The sequence below is a fragment of the Pyrus communis genome, chromosome 9 (genome assembly GCF_041283825.1).
Source record: "Pyrus communis isolate YQ-2024b chromosome 9, ASM4128382v1, whole genome shotgun sequence".
NCBI lineage: Eukaryota > Viridiplantae > Streptophyta > Magnoliopsida > Rosales > Rosaceae > Pyrus > Pyrus communis.
This window is the reverse complement of record NC_142573.1, coordinates 3528859-3542458: the sequence shown is the minus strand read 5'-3', so window position 1 is coordinate 3542458 and position 13600 is coordinate 3528859. Positions and strand designations below refer to the sequence as shown.

General features: G+C 40.1%; 4 protein-coding genes across 4 annotated transcripts; 3 read left to right on the top strand and 1 right to left on the bottom strand.

The window, feature by feature from the left end:
• Positions 1-699: 699 nt before the first annotated feature.
• LOC137739375 (transcription initiation factor IIB-2) lies at positions 700-1743 on the top strand. Its single transcript, XM_068478943.2, has one exon. It carries the CDS (start codon positions 848-850, stop codon positions 1490-1492), a length of 645 nt encoding a protein of 214 aa, XP_068335044.1. The 5' UTR covers positions 700-847; the 3' UTR covers positions 1493-1743.
• A 202-nt stretch (positions 1744-1945) lies between these two features.
• LOC137741000 (transcription initiation factor IIB-2) lies at positions 1946-3666 on the top strand. The gene is made up of 2 exons (XM_068480808.2): positions 1946-2832; positions 3239-3666. The coding sequence occupies exons 1-2, from the start codon at positions 2013-2015 to the stop codon at positions 3373-3375; spliced, it is 957 nt and encodes a 318-aa protein (XP_068336909.2). The 5' UTR covers positions 1946-2012; the 3' UTR covers positions 3376-3666.
• Positions 3667-4536: 870 nt separating this feature from the next.
• On the top strand, positions 4537-6608 carry LOC137738748 (UDP-glycosyltransferase 83A1). Its single transcript, XM_068478225.2, has 2 exons — positions 4537-5272; positions 5612-6608. Exons 1-2 carry the CDS (start codon positions 4651-4653, stop codon positions 6490-6492), a joined length of 1503 nt encoding a protein of 500 aa, XP_068334326.2. The 5' UTR covers positions 4537-4650; the 3' UTR covers positions 6493-6608.
• Positions 6609-8506: 1898 nt separating this feature from the next.
• LOC137739211 (isoleucine--tRNA ligase, cytoplasmic) lies at positions 8507-13286 on the bottom strand. The gene is made up of 4 exons (XM_068478757.2): positions 12502-13286; positions 11412-12110; positions 10688-11023; positions 8507-10454 (listed from the first exon to the last, which is right to left on the bottom strand). The coding sequence occupies exons 1-4, from the start codon at positions 13033-13035 to the stop codon at positions 8706-8708; spliced, it is 3318 nt and encodes a 1105-aa protein (XP_068334858.2). The 5' UTR covers positions 13036-13286; the 3' UTR covers positions 8507-8705.
• Positions 13287-13600: the final 314 nt, after the last annotated feature.

Sequence of the window (13600 nt, the reverse complement as noted above, 5' to 3'; positions counted from 1 at the left end):
AATCATTTTAGACCGATATTTTAATCCAAATTTAAACTGTATGAGCAAATGACGGAGTTTCTCTCAAGCTTAATTTGTTCGGGAGAAAGTCTCTTTTGAAACTCGGTTGCAAAAAAGAGTGGTCTCCGTTCAGCTTGGCTATGAGCTTACGCCTCGGTTATTATAAAAATGGCATTTTTGGTCCAATTAAAAATCATGTAGAAACATGTTTTGTTTCCACTTTTGATGTAGTAATTGGTGATTCAACTGGAAGACTTGGGTAAGTGAGTTTTACTGGGGCAAACTTGGAAGAACGGTAACTGGAGAATCAATACCAATCAACCTTCATGAGGAAGGTTACTTCTTGAGGAAGTATCAGACCTGCACGAGCAAGTATCAAATCAAACCTTCAGGAGGAAGGGGGAAGCTTTACTTCTTGTGGCTGTTAGTCAATGGTGACGTGGTCCAATGAAAGCCGCGCGACAAGTATCCTCAGCCCACTAACTTTCTAGCTTTGTCAAAGAGTCCAAGGGCCTTGCTTTAACTGTCTATGTGGCAGTAGTGGGTCCCAGTGAGAACAAATGAAGGTGTAGGGACCTTCTTTATTATACTTGTTAGGAAAGTTGTGGGATAAATAAATACTTCATTTGCTCCTATAAATATCGCATATCCAGGCTGGCTAGTCTTCTTAATCGTAACCCCAAATTCTCACACCGTAAAACATAAACTGGTAACTGCCCAGTGTGCACATTCACTACCACAACAAAAGCTAGCTAATGCCTCTCTCCCTCTCTCTGTCTCACACACACACACACACACACACACGCACGCACGCACACACACAGTCTCTCTCTCTCTCTGAAAAATCATGGAAATTGAGTTCTGTGTGGATTGCAGGGAACCCAGAGAAGTTGTGATCGACCACCAGTCGGGTGACACAGTCTGCACCGACTGTGGTTTGGTTCTTGGAGACCACTGCGTCGACGTCACCCCCAAGCGGCGAAAGTTTCATGATCAGAACCCCGGGGAAGACCGAAGTCGCGTGGGCGCTTCCTTGGATACTTTGCTGGACAATGGTGTTCTTACCACTTGTATCTCCAAAGACAGGAAGCAAGACAAGAAGAAGGATAATGTCGATGGCATTGCTCCTCCTAGTAACCAGTTGAACAACGCCGTGTCAAACCCCCAAAAATCTCTCGCAAAAGCTACCAAATACCTCGAATCCATGGCTTGTTGGCTAGACAAACATGGCCTTCCCGATCAGGTTCTACATGATGCCGAAGCGTTATACAAGAAGGCCGTTGATAAGAAGATTCGTAGTGGGAGAAAGTTTTGTAGGGGGAGAAAGTTTGAGGTTATGGTGGCCGCTTGCCTCTTTCTTGCTTGCCAAGAAAACAATAACTCGCGAACACCCAAGGAAATCGCCAAGGCTGCCAACGGACCTTCTAGGAAAGAAATTAACAAAATGGTAAAAGTCTTGGAGAAAGAGCTAGAGATCCGTGTTAGAGTTTGATATTTGGATTAGTTTATATTTTACAGAGTTTTGATGTAATTTTCACTAAGAAATTGAAATTAACAGTGTATTCAACTAAGATTTTGAGAAAGTGCGAGCGATCGATGCGGAGAGAGAATCCAGGTGGTTGACTGTGAGTTTTTCTGATCAAGGGAAACATGACTGCCAATTTTTTATGTCTCTTTTTTTAATATGCCGAAAAAACACAAGTATCATAATAGTAAATATTTGAATAAATTTTTTTTTAACTATTTGTTTTGTAATATGTGATTTATCGGACCGTATTATTTGTTCTCTGGGTCCACATGTTTATGACTTGTGGAATGTGGACCCCAGTCGGCACGGTTCTATTCCTTCAGGAGTACGTTTCCCTTTGCGTGTAGCATTTGAAATACTTAATCGGTCACATTGGAGTCGGTTAACTAAAGCTTTTTCTCTATAAATATCACATACCCTGGCTTTACATCCCACAATACAAAACATAAGTTATTCCGCAAATCTCTCTCTCTCTGTGAAAATCATGGAAGATAAAGAGTTCTGTAGAGACTGCAAGCAAGAGACAGACGTCGTGTCCGACCACACGTCGGGTGACACAATCTGCACCGTCTGTGGTTTGATCCTTGAAGCCCGCTGCATCGATGTTACCCCCGAGTGGCGAAATTTTGCCGATCAGAACCCCGAAGAAGACCGGACTCGCGTCGGAAAAGTCTCCGATCCTTTGCTGGATAATGGTGTTCTTTCCACTTGTATATCCAAAGAAAAGAAGAAAAACACCAAGAAGGGTACTGATGCCGATGGTAATTTTCCTCCTAATAAATGGACCAATAGGGCTGTAAACCCTTACAATTCTCTCCTAAAACCTTTCAAGTACCTCGAAGAGATGGCCGCCCGGCTAGACATATACGAAGGCGTTCCGAAATGCATACTGGATCATGCCAGAGGTCTATACATGAAGGCCGATGATAAGAACTTCTGTAAGGGGAGAAATTCTAACCCTATAATGGCTGCTTGCCTCTTGCTTGCATTTGAAGAAAGCCAAAATACGCGAACACTAAAGGAAATCACCATGGTTGCCAATGGGCCATCTAAAAAAGAAATTAGCAAGATGAAGGAAGAGTTGAAGAGAAGACTAGGGCTTGCTTCCAAGATCAAAAGCGCCATCGACCTTTGGCCGCGACATTGCTCGAATCTTGGTATGAGTAGTAAAGATAAGAAGGCTGTGGAAGAAGCTCTGAAGAATTTGGCAAATTTTGATATTAGGAGAAACCCCAATTCTGTTGTGGCAGCGGTTATGTACATGGTAGTTCAGCTTTCTAACGGGAATAACTGTTCTGTTCAAGGTATTTTAAACTCTTTCTAGTACTCTTATTTATGCATGTTTTATAGCAGTTAAGCATGCATGTATGTTTAATTTATATATGATTAACTTCTTAATCTTAGTAATTAAGAAGCATATATTAGAACTTAATTACTGGGGAAGATGGGTAGGATGATGGGTAGACTAGGCTAGAGATTCAGGATTCGATACCTTCCTTATCGTTTCATTAGGGAGTAGAACATAATGATTTTTGTACAGTGCTAATAACATCTCCCCGTTGATTAATAAATGTCGGTTTTTGTTGTACTTCGAGACCAATTCAGTCGGTATATTTGATTATTAATTTCTGTAATCTATCTTACAATCATCCTAATTGATCATGCTTGATTTGTCTGCATGGATTTGATGTAAACTATGTGGATCTGCAGATGTCTCAAAAGCAGCTGATGGTGTTGCTGTAGGGACAACTAAAAAGACATACAAGGATATTTATCCCTATGCTTCACAGATAATACCAACCTGGTATTGCAGGTTGGAGGACCTCAAGAAACTTATCACTCCTTGAAGGTCTAAGGCACAACACGGCAATTCCTAATTCCTGATCCTTCCGCTTACGGAGTTCGCTGGGATGATTAATTTGGCTTTCCCCTCTCAATTAGTTGTGGGATTATCATTTGACTAATTGTCAAATATTGAAGTCAGATTCTGTTAGCCCAAACAGTTTCCAGGAACCAACCCAGAGTTTCAAAAGTATGTCCCAAGCCCCGTTTCAAAAGTTAAAGCTTCAAATAATTCCACTAGCATATGAAAAAGGCTTATTCTTAGCTACGTTCCTTGGAACTTCATTTTGATCTTACTTTATCCCTGTCACTCAAAAGTCGCAACTTTACTTTCTAAAACTCAAAATTTGTTCCACTTTGACTTGTGGACTCTCTCTTCTCCCCAAAACTTATAGTTCGCCTCATAAAACGTATGCGAGACCCAACACATAATAAGACTATGTCACATGTGCAATATATAAACTCGATTGTAAATCTTCATTATGCGTTGACATTCAACAATCGGAGAATGTTAAGTTTAAAAGAAATTGAAGAGATGACAAAAATAAAAAAGAAATTGATTAGCCTGGCGCACTCAAATCAAACCCACATAAGAAATTAACAAAACTAAGGCAATGTAGAGCCAATTTTAAGTTTTATTGAGACGAATTTTAAGTTTTAAGGGGCAAAATGGAAATAAAATCGACTTATAGGGGGCAAAGTGAAGCAAACTTTGAATTTCAGGGAGTAAAGTGTCGACTTTTGAGTTACAGGAAGTAAAATGAGATTAAAATCGAGTTACAGGGGCAAGAATGAAAATAATGAAAAACGAATAACTTCGTAAGGAAGAGATGACAATTTAGATAGAAAAAGAAAAGGAAGAAAACAAATAAATCCACAGCATACCTCAGCATAATTCAAAAAGTATGTAAACCAGAAAAGTAACAACAAAAGAAAAGGACAATAATGAATTTAATTACAATTAACAAGGACAATGATGCATCAATAGAAAATGGTAGTGATTAGGTTTAGTTTTTTTTTTTTGGTCGAAAGATTAGGTTTAGTTTAGTTGTTGATTCCAACTAAAAATATAAAATAATAATAATGAATTTAATTACTATTAAAAAGAATTTAATTACAATTAACAAGGACAATGATGCATCAATAGAACATGGTAGTGATTAGGTTTAGTTTAGTTGTTGATTCCAACTAATATCAAGACAAATTCTTGACGTTTTGGTTCCTTGCATCCAACATCTCTATAAAAGTGATACAAACTTGAGACTGAACTTCAACAACATATGCGAGTTAGACTAGTTGATTATGGTAGTGTGTTCGTCTCCTTACACCTAAGTTCAAAATTTTCTTCCTATAAATTAAGGTATTTTAGATATCGTCTTGTTCAAAAGAAAAACCTAGCAAAGAAAACAAAAGAGGGAGAAATGGTCAATCCACATGTTTTGGTGATTCCTTATCCAGCACAAGGGCATGTAATTCCTTTGTTTGAGCTTTCAAGATGCCTTGTAAAACACAGTATCGAGGTCACGTTTGTAAATACAGAGCATGTTCATATGCAAATGAAAAATACATTGGCAATGGAGGATGAAATAGGGAGTAAGATTCATCATGTATTTATTTCTGACGGGTTAGAATCCGTGGAAGATAGGAAAATACCAGGGAAGTTTTCTGCAGCAATCATGCAGGTTATGCCCGGAAAGTTTGAGGAGCTTATCGAAGAGATTAACGGAGCGAATGGGGATCAGATCACTTGTGTTCTTGCTGATCAGAGTCTTGGATGGGCCCTGGAAATTGCCGAGCAGAAGGCGATCAAGCGCGCTGCCTTCTGCCCGGCAGCAGCTGCGCTCTTGGTGCTTGGATTTAGCATTCCAAAGCTGATTGATGAGGGAATTGTTGCCAATGATGGTGAGTAGTAACACTCTTTTATGTCTAAATTTATAGAACACTCGCAAATGAAAGTTATGAAATATATCTTTCTTTTTCTTTTGAAATCACGATATGTTCTATTTTAAACTAATCAAAACAACATAGAGAGGATTCAAACTCCGGTGCATAGCAATAGCATATCCACTCTATCACATTTGCACATAATTGTGACTAGTAGCCATGGGCGTAGCCATATTGACTAGAGCGGATGTTCTCTCTCTATGCACTTGAGTTTGGATCCCCCTTGATGCAGTTTAGATTAGCATAAAGCAGAATAACGCTTGTATTGAAACCTTCAACTGTGACTTGTATTTGCAGGAACTCCCACAAAGAAACAAGTAATTAAATTGTCACCAGAGATGCCTGGCATGAACACATCAAACTTTGTGTGGGCATGCCTTGGCAGCAAGGCTCTGCAGAAGAATGTGTTTCAACTTATGGTTAGAAACAACCAATCAATAAAGTTAGCAGACTGGTTACTTTGCAACTCAACCTACGACCTCGAGCCGGCGGCGTTTTCCATGGCTCCACAGATCCTACCAATAGGTCCACTTTTGGCAAGCAACCGACTCGAAAGCTCTGCCGGAAACGTCTTGCAGGATGACTGTTGCTTGAATTGGCTTGACGAACAATCTCCACAATCAGTCATATATGTTGCGTTTGGTAGTGTCACAGTTTTTGATCGAAAACAGTTCGAAGAGTTGGCCTGGGGGCTTGAACTCTCCAATAGGCCTTTTCTGTGGGTGGTCAGGGATGATAATGCACACACAAAAAATGAAGCCTTCCCGGAAGGATTTCTTGACAGGGTTGCTGATCGAGGGCGGATAGTAGCTTGGGCACCACAGCAGAGGGTTCTGTCTCATCCATCAATCGCGTGTTTCGTGAGCCATTGTGGCTGGAATTCCACAATGGAAGGTGTAAGTTACGGGGTGCCTTTTATGTGCTGGCCTTACTTTGCTGACCAGTTTTTAAACCAAACCTACATTTGTGAAGTTTGGAAGGTTGGTTTGGGGTTTGAACGGGATGAAAGTGGAATCGTCATGCGCAGAGAAATCTCAAGCAAGGTGGAGCAGCTGCTAGGAAATGATGAAATAGGAGCCAGGGTTTTAGACATGAAGAAAAAGGTTACGGATAGTGTCGAAGAAGGTGGCGGCTCAAACAAAAATTTCAATAATTTTGTCGATTGGATGAAACGATAAGTGACTTCTTCGAGCATTGTTTTCATGCTTGACTTACTTCTTGCAAGGAGTTGAGATCAAGCTGGTGTAAACTACAAAAATTAAAGCCAAATTAAAACCGAGTTTACGTGTGTAAATCTTTCAGTGCTTCCAGAAAAAAAAAGAAAAAAAAAAAAAGAAAAAAGAAAAATGAAACCTAGTTTCAGCAGCAGAACAAAAGTATAAGACAATAGATTGATGAACCTAAAGCCGTTCACAAAGCAACAGCAAGACAACATGATATAAACCAAAAACCAATAAAATCACGTGTAACATGGATAAATCGTATTTCAAGTTATAGTAAGAAACAGTAAGTCTGAAAGAGGCAGGCTGGCTTGTTTGCAACTCGGCGCATAATCTTGAACCAGCAGCATTCACCCTAGCACCCCAGATTTTACCAATAGGCCGGCTTTCAGCAAGCAGCCAGCTCGGGACTCAAACCATATTTTATATCATCTCCAACCGAGACGGTCAAAGGGTCACAGGCCAAACATAGTCATTTGACAAAAAACTATCTTCAACCGAAAGGGTCAAAAGGTCATAGACAAAGCATAATTTATTATTTTAATTAAATTAATATAGTTAATTAAATTAAACTACCATATTAAAATAAAATTTTTAGACATATTTTGAGTGTCACTTGTCGCCAAATTAATATGCCTCCGGATTTCTTATCTTTATGTAATCTCAATAATTTTTTGGATATGATTTCGAGTAATACGTGTTGCTAACGTGAGTAACTCTCCAGATTTCCTATCCTTATGTAATCTCAATAATTTTTTCGGATAAGATTTCGAGTGACATGTGTCGCTAAAGTGAGTAACTCTCTAGATTTCTTATCTTTATGTAATCTTAATAATTTTTCAAATAGGATTTCGAGTGTCACGTGTCAATATGTAATTTGTTGTGCAATTTTTAGATAGGATTCTTATTTACATGACACTTCTTATCTTCAGCTTTCAATGTTGTAGGAATGGTGTAGGTATTTATAGGAAAAAAAAAATTAGAAAATTCGTCCAAAAAAAAATATTCAAATTCCAACGGTAACCTAACGGCAACATGATGTTAGCTAGCCATAGCTACCTAGCATCATGTTGACACCAGGTAGCTGTTAGCATTCAAATGGGTTGAGTTGGAAGGTTGGTAAAATGTCAAACTTGACATTTTGGAGCTGGAGGGCTGACAAAATGTCAAGCTTGACATTCTGGCGCTGGAGGGCTGGGTTGGAGGGTTGGCTGGAAATGGCAAGCTCGATGGCCTGATTTGGGGGTTTAGGCTCTGTGGGACCCACAAGCTCTTTGACCTAACCCTCGGTTAGAGATGGTTTTTATGTCATTCCGAGCTATTTTTAACCTCATGATTCTTTGGTTGGGTCGGTTGAAGATGGCCTCAGAAGGCAACTTCTGGCCACAAGACTCAACTTGCTTAGAGTGGCTGGATCAACAGACACCCAGCTCAGTGATCTATGTTGCATTTGTCAGCTTCACAGTTTTCAATTAAACACAATTGCAGGAGCTTGCTTTGGCTCTTGAGCTGTTATCGCTGGCACGTGATCCCTACCCCAAAGGATATCAAGAGCAAGTAGCCTCTTGCGGTCTGATGGTCGGCTGGGCACCTCAACAAAAGGTTCTCGGTCATCCTTTGGTTGCTTGCTTCGTAAGCCATTGCGGTTGGAACTCCTTTGGTTTCTTGTGTTGGCCGTACTTTGTTGACCAGTTTCCTCAACGAGAGCTACATTTGCGATATTTGGAAGGTTTGAGATTCGATAAGAATGAAAGCGTGATGATCACACACGGAGAAATCAAGAATAAGGTGGAGTGATATTAAAAAAGAACATAGTGCTGACCACTAAGTAACTTTCAAGTGAAGAGGAATACCACCAGACCGTGGTACTGAATGACTCTAAAATAAAAAATAAAAAAAACCTAAATGTTCGAGCGTTAATAATATAATATCAATAGCTCAGTTGATTGATTCAACTGAGACCAAGCTAATGTAAACGGTAATCCAAAATCTTGTGTTCATTACTTCCACAAATAATAGTTTTCCAACAGTGCCAAAACAAGAACATAAAACAAAGGCGTGATGAAACTAATGCCGTTTGCCCGAAAGCATCAACGAGATAACAACATGATTAAACCTAAATGATTAGCTAATGAAATTTGACTAAATATACTTGATCGTTTCTAGACACTCTACTTGGAACTGGTCGGGCGAACCAATCTGATAACAAATGACATGCCCGATACCCCATGGGAACTCTCCTCTGCGACAAGGACAGCATCTGATGGCATCACTTGAGAAGGACGCAATGGAAAACCAATGGCATCTGTAATGTATTCTTCCTGGGATTGTAAAACCCTTCGTGAGACTGATTTATCTTGATCTAAAGATTCAAAGTAGGCCTCCACCACGTCAGTAGGTTTAAGGGCAGCTGTCTTCCGTAACTGTTGAACTCTCCTAACAAGTTCGCGAGCAACACCAGCCTCGAACAAGGACTCATCTGGACGTAAATCCAAAACCACCAAAACATCACCATCTCCCGCTGCATCTATCTCCTTTTCTGTCGTTCCATTAGGACGTTTGAAATCCCTAACCACCTTAATATCAGCAACCTTTAAACAATGACCAGAAACAGTAACTTCTCCAGCTTTCTCAAATGCTAAAATGCTTTCCTGGGACATGGCCTTGACTTCTTTGGCAACAACCCCCATCGATTTTCCAAGCCGCTTACCCAGTACACTAAAATCAGGCTCTGCACGTAACGAAGCATACTCCAATGTATCATTACACGTGACAAGAGATCGTACATTAAGTTCCTCCAACACATACTCTCTCAGCTTTGCAGCAATATCATCAAGAAAGTCTGCATCAGGATGAACTATAACCATCTCCTTAAGGGGTGTCTTGAGAGGCTTATTGTGACGCTCACGAATGTTACGGCCAAGATCAATCACGGTCATCATTCTTCTAACACTCTGCTCCATTCGTTCATCCCTCTTTCCTTCTGCTTTAGGAAAACTACAAAAGTGAATGCTTTCCTCTGACTCATTCAAAATTTTCCGCAAATTTTGATAAAGCACCTCAGTGAAGAATGGCGTTAATGGTGCCATCACTTTACAGGACACTAAGAGGACATTGTAAAGAGTTGAGAGTGCCATCCTACAATCTTCTTCACCAGTACGACCCTTTAGCCTCTTGCGATTGAACCGCACATAAATATTTGTCAAGTTGTCAAGAAACTTCAAAAGATATGGAACCACAGTGTAAAGTCGATAACCATTCATCTCTTGTTGGACAAAATGCACTAGACTCTGTGTGGCTGAGTTGATCCACTGGTCAAGCACATTAGACGATGTTTGTACAGTGGCTAGATCAATAGGGAGGAAAGTGCCAAACCCTTCATCTTCAAGTCTCTTTGCATTCTGAACAAGGAACCTGTATGCATTGTACCAAGGAAGAAATACATCCTTGACCACACCAAAAACTCCTTCCTTCTTGAAACGTAATGTCTCCGCACGCACAACAGGAGAGTTGATGAGGTATAATCGTAGTGCATCAGCACCATAGTCATTAATAACCTCCATTGGTGAAGGATAGTTCTTCAAACTTTTACTCATTTTTTTTCCATCCTCAGCAAGGACAAGTCCATTGCAAATCAGGTTTCTAAAAGCAGGTTTCCCAAATAACGCAGTAGATAACACCATAAGAGTGTAGAACCACCCACGAGTCTGATCTAGCCCTTCCGCAACGAAATGCCCAGGAAAATTTTTCTCAAAAAGCTCAACATTCTCGAAAGGATAGTGGATATAAGCATAAGGCATGGATCCACTCTCAAACCAGCAATCAAACACATCATCTATACGTCGAAGAACACCATGTTGCGGACCACGAGCAGATGGAATAGTGATATGATCGATATTGTGCCGGTGCAGATCAAAAACCTATTTAAATCGACATAAGAAATATTATTTTAGATTTGTAAATCACGAGGAAAAAAAAAAAAGAACTGTATTATTTTGGATTGTTGAATCACAAAACAACATCAACAAAGTCTTATCCCCCTAAGATTGAATCACGAAAAATAATAATTAATTAAACAGGACATTCAAACACCAAGGAATATTCCGCATGACATGTAATTGCACAAAATAAAGTAGACAGAGAGGAATCAAACCTTAACACCGGAAAGCTTTTCAAGCTTATCAATAGAATCGATGACTAGTATCTCCTCACCATCCTCACTAACCCACACAGGGAGAGGAGTTCCCCAAAACCTACTTCGACTGACGGCCCAATCTCTTGCATTTTCCAGCCAATTGTGGAAGCGCTTTTCCTTGACAAAGTCAGGAACCCAGTAAGTCTGTGTGTTATTTTCTAGCAATTTTTCTTTCAACTGCTCCACCCGGATAAACCAACTTGGAACAGCTCTGTAGATAAGTGGAGTTTTAGATCTCCAGCAAAAGGGATAAGAATGAGTAAAAGTTCCGGACTTCACTAGCCTTCCTTTTGCCTGAGAAAATATGAAGAAATATATCAGAATAAATGATACAAACCAACATACCATAAAGTAAATACAGAAACAATCCATCACAAACAGGACACTTATTCCTACTTTCCACTCTTTTTCCTAAATTCTTTTCAACTAATGATGATAACAAGAAGAGCAACAATAGTAAATAGCATCAGAACGCATGAGACTACATATTATTTGATGTCAAAACATTAAGTTTAGAACATGAAGTTAAAACTGAACATTTATTTGAAACATAGAAAGGCATGGCTCTATCTTTTCTTCTTATTGAGTGGGGGGTTGCGCAAGTAAATCACCCCACTGTGGGGTGCGTGCGTGTGTGTGTGTGTGTGTTTGTGTTTGTGATTGTGTGTAGTCTCACTTGTACCTTCACTGCTTCAATAATATCTTTATCGGCATCCTTGACATAGAACCGGCTGAAATCAGTGATTCTTTCTGTAAAGCAGCCATCATCATCAACCGCTACAATCAAGTTGTCTCCCTTATTGATTACTTGGTTTTCAAGGCAAACACGATAATCATCCTCGCCAAAGGCAGGAGCACAATGAACAATACCAGTCCCACTATCATCAGTAACATAGTTGTCCGCAACAACTCTAAATGCCACATCAGAGAACTCCTTAAAGTAGTCAAACAGTGGCACATACTTGTTTCCCACTAATGAAGCCCCTGAGAATTTCTGCAATACTTGATATGATGAACTGTCGACAGTTTCCTTTTTCCCAGCTCCTCCCTTGGTCTTAGACTTGGACCCATTTTCTACTACAGTACTTTTCTCTTTTGGTTTCTCACTAGGAAGAGCTGACAACCGAGATTCAGCAACAACATAAACTTTCCCCGAGTAGTTGTTGCGAACCTTCACATAAGTAAAGTTCGCATTGACACAGAGGGCTAAGTTACTAGGGAGGGTCCATGGTGTAGTTGTCCAAGCCACAAAACTTGCATTTTCCAGATCTCCCACAATTGGAAAAGTCACCATAATTTCGGGATCAGGCACATCCCTATAGTCTTGACCAGCCTCAAAATTTGAGAGTGGTGTCTTGCAACCAGTGCTGTATGGCATGACCTACCAACAAAAAAACAAAATATGTCAGTAGATTCAACAAGTCAAACAGAACATTTATCCTCCCTCTCTCCCTCTCTTCTCGGTTTTCTGAATTTAAGTTGCAATAGAATTCCATGTACACATGTTATTGAGTTTTTACCCTAACTAGAAATCAATACCAGACATTTCTATCAAATTACAAGCTTTTGGAGTTGACATGAGCTATCTGCATAATCAAACAGCATCAAAACAGTAATTCATGAAACAGAAATTGTTTTAGATCATGCATTATGTTAATAAACCCTATTTACCATCTCCCACCACCCATGATCAAAACATGTTAAAATCCAAAAATTCTCACTACCCAATTGAGCAAAACTCATAAGAAATCACAATGCCATCAATAACCAACCTTGAATCCTTTATAAACCAGCCCCTTTTCAAACAATTGCGCAAAAACCCACCACACAGATTCCATAAACTTCAAATCCATCGTCTTGTAATCGTTCTGGAAATCAATCCAACGCCCCGTCCGGGTGATAACCTTCTCCCACTCGCCGACGTACCGCGTCACAATGCTTCTACAGGCCTCGTTGTACTTATCGATCCCCATATTCAGCACGTCGTCCCGGCGCTTGATACCGTGAGTCCGGTCGATCTCGTTCTCCACAGGCAGGCCGTGGCAGTCCCACCCGAATCGCCGGATGACGTGGTGGCCGGTCATGGAGAAGAATCGGGTGATGATGTCTTTGATGGTTCCGGCCAAGATGTGGCCATAGTGCGGGAGGCCGGTGGCAAACGGAGGGCCGTCGTAGAAGACGTATTCCGGCTGGCCCTCCGTGCGCGCCAATTGGGTTTCGAAGGCTTTGATTTCGGACCAGAGTTTGAGGATGGTTTCTTCTTGTTTGGGGAAGGAGAAGTCCTTGCCCTCGCACACTTCCTCCATGACTGAGTTGCAGCAAAGGAAGCTCCTTTTTTTTTGGTATGGAATGAAGGAAGATAACGCGAGAAATATGTTTTTTTTTTAACGTTTAACATATATTTATAGGGGCTTTAGGGTTTAGAGAAAATCTCAAAACGTAGCAGAAAACGATGCAAATTAGATCCAAAACTTATGAAAATAGGTCAAAAAATGATACTAAATCTATAAAAAGTTATCTAAAATACAGGCCAGAAAAATTTTCAATACCAGCATTCAAATTACATGTCTCGCTCGATTTGACATATAAAAACTTTAACTCTTATATCATCTCACTTGCTGATTCGTGACTCTCAAAGTCTCACCCCTGATACTTTCTCCTTCTTAAAGCCGAACTATACCTCCAATTTTCTCCTCATTCGCTCTGCTCTTTAAAAACTCTAAAGTTTTGTTCTTGAATTTCAGACAACGTCTATCTCACTTGAAAATCGGCATTAATTTTTGTTTCAATTTTGTTGTCCTTCTCAAGTTGGTGCATATCACTTGATGTCTTGGTTGGAAAAGAAAATTTTGGGATGTAGTATGCGGAGCA